Source organism: Pseudophryne corroboree, chromosome 2 (assembly GCF_028390025.1).
Source record: "Pseudophryne corroboree isolate aPseCor3 chromosome 2, aPseCor3.hap2, whole genome shotgun sequence".
In the NCBI taxonomy this organism is placed as follows: Eukaryota; Metazoa; Chordata; class Amphibia; order Anura; family Myobatrachidae; genus Pseudophryne; species Pseudophryne corroboree.
The window spans coordinates 753,017,772-753,037,779 of NC_086445.1; the positions used below are offsets into that span (position 1 = coordinate 753,017,772).

Consider the following 20,008-nt stretch of genomic DNA (forward strand, 5'->3'; position numbering starts at 1 on the left):
CAGCATGTAACCCTGAGATACTATCTGCAGGACCCACGGGTCCACTTGTGAGTGAACCCATTGATTGCTGAAAATCTTGAGTCGACCCCCCCACCGTTCCTGAGTCCGCTTGTAAAGCCCCAGCGTCATGCTGATGGCTTTGTAGAAGCCGGGGCGGGCTTCTGTTCCTGGGCAGGGGCTGCTTGCTGCCCTTTCTTACCCTTTCCTCTGCCTCGCGGCAGATAAGACTGTCCTTTTGGTCGCTTTTTATAGGAGCGAAAGGACTGCGGCTGAAAAGACGGTGTCTTTTTCTGTTGGGAGGGGGTCTGAGGTAAAAAAGTGGATTTGCCGGCAGTTGCCGTGGCCACCAGGTCCGAAAGACCGACCCCAAACAATTCCTCTCCTTTATATGGCAATACTTCCATATGCCTCTTGGAATCCGCATCACCTGACCACTGTCGCGTCCATAAACTTCTTCTGGCAGATATGGACATCGCGCTTACTCTTGATGCTAGAGTACAAACATCCCTCTGAGCATCTCGCATATAAAGGAAAGCATCCTTTAATTGCTCTAGAGTCAATAAAATACTGTCCCTATCCAGGGTATCAATATTTTCAGTCAGAGAATCCAACCACACTACCCCAGCACTGCACATCCAGGCTGAGGCTATTGCCGGTCGCAGTATAACACCAGTATGTGTGTATATACTCTTCAGTGTAGTTTCCAGCCTCCTATCTGCTGGATCCTTGAGGGCGGCCGTATCTTTGCTTTGATAAACGTGTGAGCGCCTTATCCACCCTAGGGGGTGTTTCCCAGCGCGCCCTAACCTCTGGTGGGAAAGGGTATAATGCCAATAACTTCTTGGAAATTAGCAGTTTTCTATCGGGGTTAACCCACGCTTCATCACACACGTCATTCAATTCCTCTGATTTCTGGAAAAAATACAGGTAGTTTTTTCACCCCCCACATAATACCCCTTTTTGAGGTACCAGCAGTATCAGAGATCTGCAAAGCCTCCTTCATTGCCGTGATCATATAACGTGTGGCCCTATTGGAAAATACGTTTGTTTCTTCACCGTCGACACTAGATTCATCTGTGTCGGTACCCGTGTCGACTGACTGAGGTAAAGGACGTTTTACAGCCCCTGACGGTGTCTGAGACGCCTGAACCGGTACTAACTGGTTTGCCGGGCGTCTTATTTCGTCAACTGACTTTTGTAATGTGCTGACATTATCACGTAATTCCATAACTAAAGCCATCCATTCCGGTGTCGACTCCCTAGGGGGTGACATTACCATCATCGGCAATTGCTCTGCCTCCACACCAACATCGTCCTCATACATGTCGACACACACGTACCGACACACAGCAGCCACACAGGGAATGCTCTAATCGAAGACAGGACCCCCTAGCCCTTTGGGGAGACAGAGGGAGAGTTTGCCAGCACACACCAAAAGCGCTATAAATGTATATAAACAACCCTAGAAGGTGTTGTTTACTATATATGCGCTCTTAATATATAAATATCGCCAATTTATGCCCCCCTTCTCTTTGTTACCCTGTTTCTGTAGTGCAGTGCAGGGGAGAGACCTGGGAGCCTTCCTCACCAGCGGAGCTGAGCAGGAAAATGGCGCTGAGTGCTGAGGAGAATAAGCTCCGCCCCTTTTTCGGCGGGCTTTTCCCCGGTTTTTAAGAAACTGGCCTGGGTTAAAATACATACATATAGCCTTAATGGCTATATGTGATGTATTTATTTTGCCACTAAAGGTAATTATATTGCTGCCCAGGGCGCCCCCAGCAGCGCCCTGCACCCTCCGTGACTGAGTCAGTGAGCCGTGTGACAACAATGGCGCACAGCTGCCGTGCTGTGCGCTACCTTCAAGAAGACTGAGGAGTCTTCTGCCGCCTGCTTTCCGGACCTCCGTTCTGCCGTCTCTTCAGCGTCTGTAAGGGGGATCGGCGGCGCGGCTCCGGGACGAACCCTAGGCTGACCTGTGTTCCGACTCCCTCTGGAGCTAAGTGTCCAGTAGCCTAAGACTCCAATCCATCCTGCACGCAGGTGAGTTGGAAATCTCTCCCCTAAGTCCCTCGATGCAGTGATCCTGTTGCCAGCAGGAATCACTGAGATTGAAACCTAAAAAAAAACTTTTCTAAACAGCTCTTTAGGAGAGCCACCTAGATTGCACCCTCTCGGACGGGCACAAAAACCTAACTGAGGCTTGGAGGAGGGTCATAGGGGGAGGAGCCAATACGCACCATGTGACCTAAAAGCTTTTTTAGATGTGCCCTGTCTCCTGCGGAGCCCGCTATTCCCCATGGTCCTGACGGAGTCCCAGCATCCACTAGGACGTTAGAGAAACTGACTCACTGTTTATTCTATATGCACCCAACAAGCTGGGTGCACCTGCTTCTAAGCAGTCTATCGCGTGCTGGATTTGTAGCACTATTCAGCTGGCGCATTCTGCGGTGGAACTACCGCAGCCTAAAAATGTGAAAGCCCATTCCATAAGGAAGGTGGGCTCATCTTGGGCGGCTGCCCGAGGGGTCTCGGCTTTACAACTTTGCCGAGCTGCTACTTGGTCAGGGGCAAACACGTTTGCAAAATTCTATAAATTTGATACCCTGGCTGAGGAGGACCTGGAGTTCTCTCATTCGGTGCTGCAGAGTCATCCGCACTCTCCCGCCCGTTTGGGAGCTTTGGTATAATCCCCATGGTCCTTACGGAGTTCCCAGCATCCACTAGGACGTTAGAGAAAATAAGAATTTACTCACCGGTAATTCTATTTCTCGTAGTCCGTAGTGGATGCTGGGCGCCCATCCCAAGTGCGGATTGTCTGCAATACTTGTACATAGTTATTGTTACAAAAATCGGGTTGTTATGGCGAGCCATCTGTTCAGAGGCTCCATTGTTATCATACTGTTAACCGGGGTTCCTATCACGAGTTATATGGTGTGATTGGTGTGGCTGGTATGAGTCTTACCCGGGATTCAAAATCCTTCCTTATTGTGTCAGCTCTTCCGGGCACGGGGGGTCATTCCGAGTTGTTCGCTTGCAAGCGGATTTTAGCAGATTTGCTCATGCTAAGCCGCCGCCTACTGGGAGTGAATCTTAGCATCTTAAAATAGCGAACGATGTAATCGCAATATTGCGATTACACACCTCGTAGCAGTTTCTGAGTAGCTCCAGACTTACTCGGCATCTGCGATCAGTTCAGTGCTTGTCGTTCCTAGTTTGACGTCACAAACACACCCAGCGTTCGCCCAGACACTCCCCCATTTCTTCGGCCACCCCTGCGTTTTTTCCGGAAACGGTAGCGTTTTTTCCCACACGCCCATAAAACGGCCTGTTTCCGCCCAGTAACACCCATTTCCTGTCAATCACATTACGATCGCCAGAACGATGAAAAAGCCGTGAGTAAAATTCCTAACTGCATAGCAAATTTACTTGGCGCAGTCGCAGTGCGGACATTGCGCATGCGCATTAAGCGGAAAATCGCTGCGATGCGAAGATTTTTAACGAGCGAACAACTCGGAATGACCCCCACAGTGTCCTAACTGAGGCTTGGAGGAGGGTCATAGGGGGAGGAGCCAGTGCACACCAGGTAGTCCTAAATCTTTCTTAGAGTGCCCAGTCTCCTGCGGAGCCCATCTATTCCCCCCCCCCCATGGTCCTTACGGAGTTCCCAGCATCCACTAAGGACTACGAGAAATAGAATTACCGGTGAGTAAATTCTTATTTTCTCTGACGTCCTAGTGGATGCTGGGAACTCCGTAAGGACCATGGGGATTATACCAAAGCTCCCAAACGGGCGGGAGAGTGCGGATGACTCTGCAGCACCGCATGAGCAAACTCAAGGTCCTCCTCAGCCAGGGTATCAAACTTGTAGAACTTAGCAAACGTGTTTGACCCCGACCAAGTAGCAGCTCGGCAAAGCTGTAAAGCCGAGACCCCTCAGGCAGCCACCCAAGAAGAGCCCACCTTCCTTGTGGAATGGGCTTTTACTGATTTTGGATGCGGCAATCCAGCCGCAGAGTGAACCAGCTGAATCGTGCTATAGATCCAGCGAGCAATAGTCTGCTTCGAAGCAGGAGCGCCAACCTTGTTGGCTGCATACAGAATAAACAGCGAGTCAGACTTTCTGACTCCCGCCGTTCTGGAAACATACATTTTCAAAGCCCGCACTACGTCCAGCAACTTGGAATCCTCCAAGTCCCCAGTAGCCGCAGGCACCACAATAGGCTGGTTCAAATGAAACGATGATACCACCCTAGGGAGAAATTGGGAACGGGTCCTCAATTCTGCCCTGTCCATATGGAAGATCAGATAAGGGCTTTTACATGACAAAACCGCCAATTCTGACACACGCCTAGCCGAAGCTAAGGCCAATAGCATGACCACTTTCCACGTGAGATATTTTAGCTCCACGGTCTTAAGTGGCTCAAACCAGTGGGATTTCAGGATATTCAACACAACGTTAAGATCCCAAGGTGCCACCGGTGGCACAAAAGGAGGCTGAATATACAGCACCCCCGGAACAACGTCTGAACTTCAGGCAGTGAAGCCAGTTCTTTTTGAGAGAAAATGGATAGGGCCGAAATCTTGACCTTTATGGATCCTAATTTTAGGCCCATAGTCACTCCTGACTGTAGGAAGTGCAGGAATCGACCCCGCTGGAATTCCTCTGTAGGGCCTTCCCGGCCTCACACCAAGCAACCTATTTTCGCTATATACAGTGAAAAAGTCTTGCTGTCACATCTTTCCTAGCCTTTATCAGCGTAGGAATAACTGCATCCGGAATGCCCTTTTCCGCTAGGATCCGGCGTTCAACCGCTATGCCGTCAAATGCAGCCGCGGTAAGTCTTGGAACAGACAGGGCCCCTGTTGCAACAAGTCCTGTCTGAGAGGCAGAAGCCCTGAGTCCTCTGAGAGAATTTCTTGCAGCTCCGGGTACCGAGTCCTTCTTGGCCAATTCGGAGCAAAGAATATTGTTCTCACTCCTCCTTTTATTACAATTCTCAGCCCTTGGGTATGAGAGGAAGAGGAGGGAATACATAGACCGACTGGAACACCCACGGTGTTACTAGTGCGACCACAGCTATCACCTGAGGGTCCCTTGACCCGGCTTAAAACCTTTTTTAGCTTTTTATTGAGGTGGGACGCCATCAAGTCCACCTGAGGCAGTTCCCATCAATTTGCAAACTGCGTGAAGACTTCCTGATGAAGTCCCCACTTTCACGGGTGGAGGTCGTGCCTGCTGAGGAAGTCTGCTTCCCAGTTGTCCACTCCCGGAATGAACACTGCTGACAGTGCGCTTACTTGATTCTCCGCCCAGCGAAGAATTCTGGTGGCTTCTACCCTCGCCACCCTGCTCCTTGTGCCGCCTTGGCGGTTTACATGAACCCCTGCGGTCTGACTGGATCAGAACCGGTTGGTCGCGAAGCAGGATCTCTGCTTGACTTAGGGCGTTGTATATGGCCCTTAGTTCCAGGATATTGATGTGAAGGCAAGTCTGTTGACTTGACCACAGACCTTGGAAATTTCTTCCCTGTGTAACTGCCCCCCACCCTCGGAGGCTTGCATCCGTGGTCACCAGGATCCAGTCCTGAATGCCGAATCTGCGGCCCTCGAGAAGGTGAGCACTCTGCAGCCACCACAGGAGAGACACCCTGGCCCTGGGGGATAGGGTGATTAACCGATGCATCTGAAGAGGTGATCCGGACCACTTGTCCAGTAAGTCCCATTGGAAGGTCCTCGCATGGAACCTGCCTAAGGGGATGGCCTCGTATGATGCCACCATCCTTCCCAGGACTCGAGTGCAGTGATGCACTGACACCTGTTTTGGTTTTAATAGATTCCTGACCAGTGTCATGAGCTCCTGAGCTCTCTTTATCGGGAGATAAACCCTTTTCTGGTCTGTGTCTAGGATCGTGCCTAGGAGAGGCAGATGAGCTGTAGGAACCAACTGCGACTTTGGAATATATAGAATCCAGCCGTGTTGCCGTTACACTTCCAGAGAAAGTGATACGCTGTTCAGCAACTGCTCTCTTGATCTCGCTTTTATGAGGAGATCGTCCAAGTACGTGATAATAGTGACACCTTGCTTCCGCAGGAGCACAATCATATCCGCCATTACCTTGGTTATGACAATTCCGTTCCGCAATTCTGAGGTACGCCTAATGAGGTGGATAAATGGGGACATGAAGGTATGCATCCCTTATGTCCCGATTCACGATAAAGTCTCCCCCTTTTTAGGCTTGCCCTGACCGCTCTTAGCGATTCCATCTTGAACTTGAACCTTCTCAGGTATATGTTCAGGGATTTTTAATTCAATATGGGTCTGACCGAACCGTCTGGTTTCGGGATTACAACATGGTCGAATAATAACACCCTCCTGTTGAAGGAGGGGACCCTTGACCACCACCTGTTAAAGATACAATTCGTGAATTGCAGTTAACACTGGCTCCCTCTCTTGGGGGGAAGCCCGCAGGGCCGTCGGTGAGGGGCACCTTTTCCCCCAGTCCAGCTTGTATCCCTGAGACACAATATCTATTGCCCAGGGACCTAACAGGGAGTGAACCCACTTGTGGCTGAACTTACGAAGGCGTGTCCCCACCGGGCCTAGCTCCGCCTGTGGAGCCCCAGCGGCATAGGTGGATTTTTTGCAGGGGCCGGGGAGGACTTCTGTTCCTGGGAACTAGCTGTGTTGATCCCGGCTCTGACAAGAAAGGACGCACCTCAGACTTTCTTGTTTCTTTATTCGAAAGGCTGCATTTAATAATGTCGTGCTTTCTTAGGCTATGCAGGAATATAAAGCAAACTAGCAGAATTACCAGCTATAGCTGTGGAGACCAGGCCCGAGAACCATTCTCCACACAATCCTCAGCCTCCCATATGCCTCTTAAGTCGGCATCATCTGTCCAATGCATATTCTACAGGACACGTCAAGCAGAGATCGACATAGCTTTGACTCTAGGACCCAGTATACTCATGTCTCTTTGGGCATGCTTTATAACTATATATCTATCACTTAAGACAGCATCTTTAATATATTTACTAGGGTCTCAATCTCTGCTGATAAGGTACCTGTCCACGCTGCCACAGCGCTATAAACCCATGCCGACACAATCGCCGGTCTGGGTAGTATACTAGAATGTGCACGCTATCTGCAGGATCCCTGAGAATAGCAAGTGCTACCGTCTGTGCAAACAGGACACCCTAGGGGAAGATTCTCAACACATCCTGGCCCTAGTGGGGAAAGGATACAGCCTGAGAATTCTCTTGTGGGAAGCTGCCGTCTCTTGTCTGGAGATTCCCGCTCTTTTTCCTCATGAGAGGAGGGAAATTTACCTCAGCAATCTTCCCCTTAAACATGTGTACTCTCGTGTCAGGGACAGATGAGTCATCAGTGATATGCAAATCATCTTTTATTTCAATAATCATATATTGAATACTTTCTAGCCATCTTGGCTGTAACTTTGCATTATCGTAGTCGACAGTGGAGTTAAACTCCGTGTCGATACCAGTGTTTGTTAATTTGGATAGTGAGCATTGTGAGACTCTGAAGGTCTCTGTGACATAGGGACAGACATGGGTAGATTTCCTGTCTGTTCCCTAACCATTTGTGCAATAAATTCACCTGAGCACTTACACATATCCAAACAGGTGTCGGCGTTGTCGACGGAGACACCCTCTCACACACACATCCGCTCTATCACCTCCTTAGAGGAGCCTTTTACCTCAGACATGTCGACACACGCGTACCGACACACCACACACACAGGGGATGCTCTATTTGAGGACAGTTCCCCCACAAGGCCCTTTGGAGAGACAGAGAGAGTATGCCAGCACACACCCCAGTGCTATATAACCCAGGGATTACACTACAACTCAGTGTTTACCCAGTAGCTGCTGTATATACAATTTTTGCGCATAAATTTATGTGCCCCCCCCCTCTCTTTTCACCCTTTGTGTACCAGGATACTGCAGGGGAGAGCCTGGGGAGCTTCCTTCCAGCGCAGCTGTGAAGAGAAAATGGCGCTGGTGTGCTGAGGAAGAAGGCCCCGCCCCCTCAGCGGCGGGCTTCTGTCCTGTTTCTGACTAAAAATGGTGGGGGTTTTACACATATACAGTCACAGACTGTATTATGTGTATTTTTATGCCAAAGGTATTTTTATTGCTGCCCAGGGTGCCCCCCCCCCCCCCCCTCCCCCCCTCCAGCGCCCTGCACCCTACAGTGACCGGAGTGTGTGGTGTGCTGTGGGAGCAATGGCGCACAGCTGCGGTGCTGTGCGCTACCTTAATGAAGACAGGAGTCTCCTGCCGCCGATTTCATTGCTTCTCTTCTGTCTTCTGGCTCTGCAAGGGGGACGGCGGCGCGGCTCCGGGAACGGACGATCGAGGTCAGGCCCTGTGTTCGAACTCTCTGGAGCTAATGGTGTCCAGTAGCCTAAGAAGCACAAGCTAGCTGCAAGCAGGTAGGTTTGCTTCTCTCCCCTCAGTCCCACGTAGCAGTGAGTCTGTTGCCAGCAGATCTCACTGAAAATAAAAAACCTAACAAATACTTTCTTTCTAGCAAGCTCAGGAGAGCCCACTAGGAGCACCCAGCTCTGGCCAGGCACAGATTCTAACTGAGGTCTGGAGGAGGGGCATAGAGGGAGGAGCCAGTGCACACCAGATAGTACCTAATCTTTCTTTTAGAGTGCCCAGTCTCCTGCGGAGCCCGTCTATTCCCCATGGTCCTTACAGAGTTCCCAGCATCCACTAGGACGTCAGAGAAAAACTGCTAGCGAGCGAGCGAGCAACTCGGAATGACCCCCAATGTCTGAAGTGTAGCCAGCAACCTTTTCAAAAGAAACAAGCTGAATTGCTTTAATAACTGGAATTGTGCTTATTATGGCAAACTGGTGGCACAGTGCTGATTGTTTTCCTTCGTTATTGTGAAAAATACGCATACAGGCACTAAATAAGATGTCACGGGAAATAAATACAAATATATACCTGCTTTTACTGCCCTTAGAACAGCCTGATACAAGATGATGGAAAAGAACCTGCAAACGGAATATATTGTTTTTAGAATATGGGTTCCACTACCATGTTCAGCCTTTATATACTTTTCAAGCATATTAAAAGGACAAAACACAGTTCAGCAGGTTTGTCTATTCTAAAATGAGAGAATTTAGAGTTGTATTATGCATGAGCTTACTTATGCTTAGCTTGTTTATGACATTTTTAAGAATGATCAAAGAAAATTCTGCTTTTTAATCCATAAAAAGTGTCAACCTGTCATTCACCCAGAGGCAGAACCCTGGGAGGCAACGGAGTCAACTGCCGCCGGGCTCCTGCTTTGAAGGGGGGCACTTTTCCTCCTGTTCTGTGTGTTCAGCGACATTAATCAATTAAGTTAATTGACAGCAGCCGGTATCTATTCGTGCCATAAAACAATTTTTTTATGGATAGATGACGTTTTTACGATCATGCTGGAATAAAATATTTTGAGGATTATCGGGAACACAAAAGAATTTATTTTGCTTTCACATAAATCACTCTGGTAATCTGTATAAAATAAGATTTTAAACCTACCGGTAAATCTATTTCTCCTGGTCCGTAGAGTATGCTGGGGACTCCGTAAGGACCATGGGGTATAGACGGGCTCCGCAGGAGATAGGGCACCTAAAAAGAACTTTGACTATGGGTGTGCACTGGCTCCTCCCTCTATGCCCCTCCTCCAGACCTCAGTTATAGAACTGTGCCCAGAGGAGATGGACAATACAAGGCAGGATTTAGCAATCCAAGGGCAAGATTCATACCAGCCCACACCAATCATACCATGTAACCTGGAACATACATAACCAGTTAACAGTATGAACAAACTACAGTAACGGTCCAAGACCGATGTCAACTGTAACATAACCCTTATGTAAGCAACAACTATATACAAGTCTTGCAGAGTTTCCGCACTGGGACGGGCGCCCAGCATCCTCTACGGACTAGGAGAAATAGATTTACCGGTAGGTTTAAAATCTTATTTTCTCTTACGTCCTAGAGGATGCTGGGGACTCCGTAAGGACCATGGGGTTTATACCAAAGCATCCAATCGGGCGGGAGAGTGCGTATGACTCTGCAGCACCGACTGAGCAAACACTAGGTCCTCATCAGCCAGGGTATCACACTTGTAGAATTTAGCAAAAGTGTTTGACCCCAACCAAGTCGCCGCTCGGCAAAGTTGTAAAGCCGAGACGCCTCGGGCAGCCGCCCAAGAAGAGCCCACCTTCCTAGTGGAATGGGCCTTAACCGAATTTGGTACCGGCAATCCAGCCGTAGAGTGAGCCTGCTGAATCGTATTACAGATCCAGCGAGCAATAGTCAGCTTCGAAGCAGGAGCGCCAATCTTATTGGCCGCATACAGGATAAACAGAGCCTCTGTTTTCCTAATTCTAGCCGTCCTGGCTACATAAATTTTTAAGGCCCTGACTACGTCCAGGGATCTGGAATCCTCCAGGTCAATTGTAGCCACAGGCACCACAATAGGTTGATTCATATGGAACGAAGAAACCACTTTAGGCAAAAATTGCGGACGTGTCCTCAATTCAGCTCGATCCACATGAAAAATCAAGTAGGGGCTCTTGTGTGACAAAGCCGCCAATTCTGACACTCGCCTTGCTGATGCTAAGGCCAACAACATGACCACCTTCCAGGTAAGAAATTTAAACTCAACCTTGTTAAGCGGTTCAAACCAGTATGATTTTAGGAACTGCAACACCACGTTCAGGTCCCATGGTGCAACTGGAGGCACAAAAGGGGGCTGGATGTGCAGCACTCCCTTTACAAACATCTGGACTTCTGGAAGAGAGGCCAATTCCTTCTGAAAGAAAATCGAGAGGGCCGAAATCTGTACCTTAACAGAGCTTAATTTCAGGCCCATATCCACTCCTGTCTGTAGGAAGTGGAGAAGACGACCCAGATGAAAATCTTCCGTAGGTGCATTCTTGGTCTCACACCTAGACACATACTTTCGCCAGATACGGTGATAATGTTTTATCGTCACCTCCTTCCTAGCCTTTATTAACGTAGGGATGACCTCTTCCGGAATCCCCTTTTTCGCTAGGATTCGGCGTTCAACCGCCATGCCGTCAAACGTAACCGCGGTAAGTCTTGAAATACACAGGGCCCCTGCTGCAACAGGTCTTCCCTCAGAGGAAGAGGCCAGGGATCTCCTGTGAGCATCTCTTGTAGATCCGAGTACCAGGCCCTTCGAGGCCAGTCTGGGACAACGAGTACCGTTCGTACTCTTCTTCGTCTTATGATCCTCAACACTTTTGTGATGAGAGGAAGAGGAGGAAACACGTAGACCGATTTGAACACCCACGGTGTTAACAGAGCGTCCACTGCTATTGCCTGAGGGTCCCGAGACCTGGCACAGTACCTCTGAAGTTTTTTGTTGAGGTGTGACGCCATCATGTCTATTTGAGGAGTTCCCCAAAGACGTGTTACTTCTGCAAAGACTTCTTGATGAAGTCCCCACTCTCCTGGATGGAGATCGTGTCTGCTGAGGAAGTCTGCTTCCCAGTTGTCCACTCCCGGAATGAAGACAGCTGACAGAGCGCTTACATGATTTTCCGCCCAGCGAAGGATCCTTGTGGCTTCCGCCATCGCGACTCTGCTTTTTGTCCCGCCTTGGCGGTTCACATGAGCCACTGCTGTGACATTGTCTGATTGAATCAGAACCGGTAGGTTTCGAAGAAAATTCTCCGCTTGTCGAAGGCCGTTGATAATGGCCTTGAGTTCCAACACATTGATGTGTAGACAGGACTCCTGGTCTGACCAAAGACCCTGAAAATGTTTTCCCTGTGTGACCGCTCCCCATCCTCGGAGGCTCGCGTCCGTGGTAACCAGGATCCAATCCTGAATTCCGAACCTGCAACCCTCCAGGAGGTGAGCACTTTGCAACCACCACAGGAGGGACACTCTGGTCCCTGGGGACAGAGTTATTTTCCGATGTAAGTGCAGATGGGACCCGGACCACTTGTCCAGAAGGTCCCATTGAAAAGTCCTTGCATGGAACCTGCCGAAGGGAATGGCCTCGTAGGCCGCCACCATTTTCCCCAGAACTCGAGTGCATTGGTGAACTGACACCCTTTTCGGTTTTAGCAGGTCTCTGACCATGTTCTGTATGTCTTGGGCTCTCTCTATTGGGAGGAAGACCTTAATTTGTTCCGTATCCAGTATCATACCTAGGAACGGTAGTCGAGTTGTCGGAATCAACTGTGACTTCGGTAGATTTAGAATCCAACCGTGTTGCTGGAGCACTCTCAGAGAGAGCGCCACACTGCTCAGCAATTTCTCCCTTGATCTCGCTTTTATCAGGAGATCGTCCAAGTATGGGATAATTGTGACTCCATGGTTTGCGCAGGACCACCATCATTTCCGCCATTATCTTGGTGAAAATCCTCGGGGCCGTGGAGAGTCCAAACGGCAACGTCTGAAATTGGTAATGACAATTCTGTGCAGCGAATCTCAGGTATTCCTGATGGGGGGGCATATATGGGGACATGAAGGTACGCATCCTTTATGTCCAGAGACACCATAAACTTCCCCTCCTCCATATTATCGCTCTGAGAGATTCCATTTTGAATTTGAATCTTATGTACAGGTTTAGGGATTTCAGATTCAAAATAGGTCTTACCGAACCGTCCGGTTTCGGGACCACAAATAGGGTTGAGTAGTAACCTCTTCCCTGCTGGTGCAGGGGAACCTTGATTATCACTTGCTGTATACACAGCGTTTGAATTGCAGCTAACACTACATCCCTTTCCGATGTGGAAGCTGGTAGGGCCGATTTGAAAAATCGTCGAAGGGGGCACCTCCTCGAATTCCAATTTGTAACCCTGGGAAACTATTTCCAACACCCAGGGATTCAGGTCCGAACTGATCCAGGCCTGACTGAAAAGTCGAAGACGTACCCCCACCGGTGCAGACTCCCTCAGGGGAGCCCCAGCGTCATGCTGTGGGTTTTGGAGCAGCCGGGGAGGACTTTTGTTCCTGGGCACCTGCCGAAGCAGGTGCTCTCTTGCCTCTGCCCTTACCTCTGGCGAGGAAAGAGGATCCCCGACCTCTTTTGGACTTGTGCAACCGAAAGGACTGCATCTGATAGGGTGTTACTTTCTTTTGCTGTTGGGGAATATATGGTAAAAAATTTGATTTACCTGCTGTAGCTGTGGAAACCAGGTCCGTCAGCCCATCCCCAAACAATACATCACCCTTATAGGGTAGTACTTCCATATGTTTCTTGGAATCCGCATCACCCGTCCACTGGCGAGTCCATAAGGATCTTCTCGCTGAGACAGACATGGCATTGGCCCTAGAAGCTAGCAATCCAATGTCCCTTTGAGCATCCCTCATAAATAAGACTGCGTCTTTAATATGGGCTAGAGTTAGGAATATAGTATCCTTATCCATATTATCAAATTGATCTGTCAGCTCATCTGTCCAAGCTGCAATTGCGCTACACACCCATGCCGACGCAATTGTCGGTCTTAGCACAGCACCCGTATGAGAATAAATACACTTTAAGGTAGTTTCTTGCCTGCAATCTGCAGCGTCCTTAAGGGCTGCTGTGTCAGGAGACGGTAGCGCCACTTTCTTGGACAAGCGCGTCAGGGCTTTGTACACAGTGGGGGGTGATTCCCAAATCTCCCTGTCCTGCTTAGGGAAAGGGTATGCCATATAGATTCTTTTGGGGATCTGCGGTCTCTTATCCGGAGTCTCCCAAGCTTTTCCAAAGAATTCATTTAATTCATGAGATGTGGGAAAGTTAATAATCTGTTTCTTTTCCTTAAACATGTGTACCCTTGTGTCGGGGACCGAGGGTTCATCCACAATATGCAACACATCCCTTATTGCCACAATCATACACTGAATGGTTTTTGTCACCCTAGGGTGCAATTTTGCTTTGTCATAGTCGACACTGGAATCAGAATCCGTGTCGGTAGTAGTGTCTTGTGTTAAGGGACGCTTTTGAGACCCCGACGGGCCCTGTGAGTCGGTCCAATCTGAGGATTGACCCCCTGATGTCCCCGCTAAATCAGCCTTTTATGTAAAGATGCCACACTTGCATTCAACATATGCCACATGTCCATCCAATCTGGAGTCGGCACAACCGACGGGGACACGCCACTCATTTGCTCCACCTCCTCCTTGGAGAAGCCTTCCGCCTCAGACATGTCGACACACACGTACCGACACCCCACACACACAGGGATTAACCTATAAGGGGACAAAACCCCAACCAGGCCCTTAGGAGAGACAGAGAGAGAGTATGCCAGCACACACCCAGCGCTTAATAACACTGGAAAAATATGACCAGATAACGCTTTTAATATATATATATATATATATATATATATATATATATATATATATATATATAAAATGACCAGATTCCCACTCACTGCGCTCAAAATGCCCACCCCCTCTTTTTTCCAGCCTGTATGTTCAGCAGGTGAGAGACCAGGGAGCCAGCGTTTTCCTCATGCAGCTTCTGTGGAGAAAATGCCGCTGGTTAGTGCTAGGGATCAAGCTCCGTCCACCCGACGGCGGGCTTCGGTCCCGGTGATCTTTTTATAGAAAATGGCGGGGGATTGTAGAATTACTGCCCAGCAGCCTAATCTATCTTGTTAGTGCCCAAATGTGAGGTTTATTGCTGCCCAGGGCACCCCCCCCTGCGCCCTGCACCCTTCAGTGCTGCTCTGTGTGTGTGAATGGGAGCAATGGCCTTACCTCATGAAGATCTGATGTCTTCTGCCGCCTATGATGTTTTCTGCCTTCTCATACTCACCCGGCTTCTATCTTCGGCATCTGTGAGGACGGCGGCGCGGCTCCGGGACGAACCCCAGGTGAGACCTGTGTTCAGACTCCCTCTGGAGCTAATGGTGTCCAGTAGCCTTAGAAGCAGTGCCCAACTTGACAAGCCAGCTCTGCTTCTCTCTCCTCGGTCCCACGATGCAGGGAGCCTGTTGCCAACAGGACTCCCTGAAAATAAAAAACCTAACAAAATTATTTTTCCACAGAAAACTCTGGAGAGCTCTCTGCAGTGCACCCATTCTCCTCTGGGCACAAGATCTAACTGAGGTCTGGAGGAGGGGCATAGAGGGAGGAGCCAGTGCACACCCATAGTCAAAGTTCTTTTTAGGTGCCCTATCTCCTGCGGAGCCCGTCTATACCCCCATGGTCCTTACGGAGTCCCCAGCATCCTCTAGGACGTAAGAGAAAAATACATGGAGAAGTTCTATTGTTTTTATCCTTTTCTTTCCAAGCTACTACAGTATGTCATGTGATTTACAGTCCTAAGACATGTTATAGTGAGCAGTGAGGCATTGGAATGCCCCTCTTTCTTCATAGCATTATTCTTCAACTACCACTGCCACTTCCTCCATCACATGATCACTGAGGAGCTTCAAGACTGACTGGCTCAGAATTTAAATAGGATACACTATAGTTGACAAAATACAAATGCACACAGCTGAACAGTGATAGAGCTATAAATACACCACCGTAGAGCAATTTAGAGAAGGAAGTCTCAGTTATAGAAGGACAACCCGTAAAAAGTGTTTTTTTTTAATTTTATATAATTCTTTTTCTAGCAATTAAGGGAATCACTAATTATTTTTATACAAATTTATTAGCCCCATAGGGCTCACCCACGTACCTGAAATCTGGGATTTCCATGTAGTGAGCAAGTGTATTTGCAGTTGTAAGCATATAGCGTTGTACTCAATATACAGTGTCAGAGTAATCTATCGTTTGGGAATTGCTTCTGTAGGATCCAGGCTGCTGCCCAAGAACACACAGACTGCCACTGACTGAACAGTGGAGAGGGGATCCGGTCTTTAGATCAACCACTATTGGTCGACATGAGTTTTTACATTTATTCTTTTACATTTTTTGATCTTTCATACTTTACAATCCACGTGGACTACGATTGGGATTAGTAACCTGTGCCGAGCCTTGCCCAAAGCTTGGCGAGCGAAGAGAGCCATGCGAGGGGACACGGTGCACTAATTGGGGTTCCTGGTCACTTTACAAAGAAAACACCCCCCCCCCAAAAAAAAAACAACAACTCATGTCGAGCTAATGACCGTGTCGACCTATATAAGGTGTCGACGTAGTCACCGTTGACCAATAGTGGGCCACCTAATGACTGTTGACCTAGTTACTGTCAACCCTATGATCCACACTTATGGCGAGAGCATCAGAAATAATGAAAAAAGGGCAATGGCTTATATAAATATTCTGCTGTACAAACGGGTAGCACATCACATGTAACCTTAGTGAATGGGCAGATGACGACAGACTAATGTGTTAGTATAAAATCAATAACACCAAAGTACTTCATGTATTGTTTAGTCCACTATTTGGTTGTATATTTTATCAATTTGCATCGCTTTTCATAGCTTTGGGTTACACATTTACTGCTTACCCCAGAACAGCATTTTATTGTATATAAAAATGTAACAATGATGGAAATAAATCATAATGCATAAGGTCACAATGTACATTTTTCTGTGCTGCAATTTGTGGTTATTGCTCACAATATATTATTCTTATTTAATAACAATGCACAAAGAGCAGTGGTGTGATCAGATACTAGTTTTCATTAGAGTGACAACAATAAAACTTGTTACAAATTGTTATCTGATTGGCTGCTAACACACCACATTATTAAATATGTATAGCATACAGAGAATATTACATTTTCCCAGGCTATTTTAGAATACATTAACTGTAAAGAATATGGTACATTGCTTTAATCTGTAACACAATATGTAAAATTTTCACCTTGGAATAACATTCAAGCATACTTTGTTTCGCAGCGTTTTTATTTACAGATGTACTTAAATTAAATATCTATTTGTTAATATTTTCCATGAAAGACGTTTGAAAAGCACAGTGTTCAGTACAAAAGGTTTCTAAGCAGGATGTGCAAGGTCTTCATCTCCGCCAGGAACTGCACATACTGTATAACACAAACTTATTCCAACAGGCAGATGTCTCGGTCTTCTCATTTTAACACCCTTTCCTTCAATATTCAAAGCAGTGCAAGACACAGGACAGTGCTGATATGGGTACACCTGGAACTAGAAATGTCTTCATATCATTATTCTGTGTCCAGTGAGTAGAATAAGCCAAAAAAAATGTGAAGGACATCACTTGGTCTGGTCTCATGAACTCCACTCAGATTCCTTTTTAGTGGAATGCAGCGACTCCTTACTCACTGACAGTATTTCCCGAAGCTCTTTGTTTTCTAGCTGATAACATTTTTAAAGAAAAAGCAAAAGTTTTACAAAACAGAAATGTGATATGACTATACTTTCATCATCAGAATTAAAGGTTATTTCTGTTTTTAACTTATACACTTTTATTTCTAGTTAAATTGACAGAAACAACTAGAGAGTGACACCTATCACCTCACTATTACTATTATTACACCAGATAATAATCTACATGCTTAAGGACAGTAATGGTTGTTTTTCTTAAAAAAGTTGCTGGCAAACCAAAAAATATTAAATACCAGGTGATTATATATTAACTGCAGCTCACAACAATGGGAATTATTGCTTATCCCCACTAGTAAACACTATAACAAATAGAATATTAAGCACTGTTAATACAATTTAATTTAGAAAAATCTAAATTCAGAAAAATATGGCAATTGCCAATAAAAGCAGTTTTGTATATAACAAACTGAAACCCAAAATGTGACTATTTACTAAAAACACAGAACAAGGTATGAGAACTAATCAAAGAATAAAAACCAGCGATGAATATCATCACCATTTGGCAAGAGCTCCATACAAAGTAAATTCCTCAAATAAAGCAGTAGTGGTATAACTGCAACAGTGTTGGCCAGCTGTGTATGGTTATAATGTTGCAGTAAAGAATAACATGTTACTTTACACAGTCCATAAAATGTAGTAATCAGTAGGCAACAGCGAGAACCCCAAGGAAAGCTTTAACATCCAAGCAGTGTAAGTGCTTTGTCCTCTCAGTTGATGGTGGGTTCCAGTGATGGTCCTGACTCTGGAGCCACCACTGGTGGCATCTAATAGCACAGCTTTTAAGAGGGTTATATCGGTGTCCATTACCTAATGTTCCTGTTTAAATCTCAAAATAAGCATTAAAGTCCCAAACAAAATTGCCAGATGTGGTGGCACTAAGTAGCAGCAACAGTCCTTGTTATATTTCTTTGCCTCATTGAGTCAGCTGTTGCACCAGAAGGTAAGCAATTGCCATATATGTCCGAGTACAGACTTAAACAATTATAAAGTCAATTGCATTAGCAGTGCTTATTGCTTTTCTGGTTACAGCTTTCTTAATATGTCTGCATTGACTCTGCCTTCAACTCTCTCGTCATTCCAACTTGCCCACAACCACAGGCAGCTGGCACAGAATGCCAGTCACTAGTAGCGCCTTCTTATTTGGTGGCTGAAAATGCATCAGCAGTAGCCACACCCTCTTTCCTCACCACCAGCAACAATTGTTATTGCTGTACCTTATGTTTCAATTATTCCCCACACATTTTTTTGCTGTTGGTGCACTGGGCTGGGTCATCTTTACCTTTTGTGTTATGCCGTTGTAAGACATTTGTCTATATCATAATTCCTTCAATGTGTAGTGCTGCGTACTGCGGGCCTGATTCAGCATGGATCGCAAAACCAAAATCTTTCTTTAATGGGCAAAACCATGTGCACTGCAGGTGGGGCAAATGTAAGATGTGAAGAGAGTTAGATTTGGGTGGGTTATATTGTTTCTGTGCAGGGAAAATACTGCCTGCTTTATTTTACACTGCAATTTAGATTTCAGTTTGAACCCCCACCTTCTCAAATCTAACTCTCTCTGCACAAGTTATATCTGCTTTTGCGGTTCATGCTGAATTAGGCCCTGTGTCAGCAATTTATAAAGGATGCTAATACTCATTTGTAGTGCTGCCCATACACCTAAAGATTTATGGTCAAATCTAGACAGTTGGAATGAAAACCTAGTAATGGATGAGCGCAGATTACAGTTGGCCTGACAAAAACGGACGTGGATTTAACCAAATTGTCTGTTTGACCATTTTTGTCTATTTTCCAGTGTTTAGGGGGAAATGGTCAATTGTCATTTGCTCTCATCCATTACCAGATTTTCATTCCAACAAGCCAGATCTGACAATAAATCTGTAGGTGTATGGCCAGTTTCACACAGACAACAATCTTACATGTATCCTGCAGATTTGTTTTGCATTTCTATGTAACATTGTCTTGATGCAGTATTTCCTACTAACCGATTATAACAATGTCATTTTATGTGGAGTTATTTTCCCCTCAACAGGTTTCAAAATTAACAATGTAAAAAAATAAATAAATAAGATTTCACTCACCGGTAAATCTATTTCTCGTAGTCCGTAGTGGATGCTGGGACTCCGTAAGGACCATGGGGATTAGCGGCTCCGCAGGAGACTGGGCACAACTAAAGAAAGCTTTAGGACTACCTGGTGTGCACTGGCTCCTCCCACTAAGACCCTCCTCCAGACCTCAGTCAGGATACTGTGCCCGGAAGAGATGACACAATAAGGAAGGATTTTGAATCCCGGGTAAGACTCATACCAGCCACACCAATCACACCGTATAACTCGTGATACTATACCCAGTTAACAGTATGAAATATAACTGAGCCTCTCAACAGATGGCTCAACAATAACCCTTTAGTTAGGCAATAACTATAAACAAGTATTGCAGACAATCCGCACTTGGGATGGGCGCCCAGCATCCACTACGGACTACGAGAAATAGATTTACCGGTGAGTAAAATCTTATTTTCTCTGACATCCTAAGTGGATGCTGGGACTCCGTAAGGACCATGGGGATTATACCAAAGCTCCCAAACGGGCGGGAGAGTGCGGATGACTCTGCAGCACCGAATGAGCAAACTCTAGGTCCTCCTCAGCCAGGGTATCAAATTTGTAGACTCTTACAAAAATGTTTTAACCCGA

General features: G+C 46.8%; 1 protein-coding gene across 3 annotated transcripts in view; it reads right to left on the reverse strand.

Moving 5' to 3' along the window:
* Nucleotides 1–16,364: 16,364 nt before the first annotated feature.
* The window catches only part of SIKE1 (suppressor of IKBKE 1), a 45,199-nt gene continuing 41,555 nt past the window's right edge, over nt 16,365–20,008 (reverse strand). For all 3 annotated transcript variants that reach the window (XM_063955440.1, XM_063955437.1, XM_063955438.1), the window contains one exon: nt 16,365–17,285. In XM_063955440.1, coding sequence (XP_063811510.1) covers nt 17,199–17,285 — 87 coding nt within the window. In that variant the 3' untranslated portion in view covers nt 16,365–17,198. The remainder of the gene's footprint in view (nt 17,286–20,008) is intronic.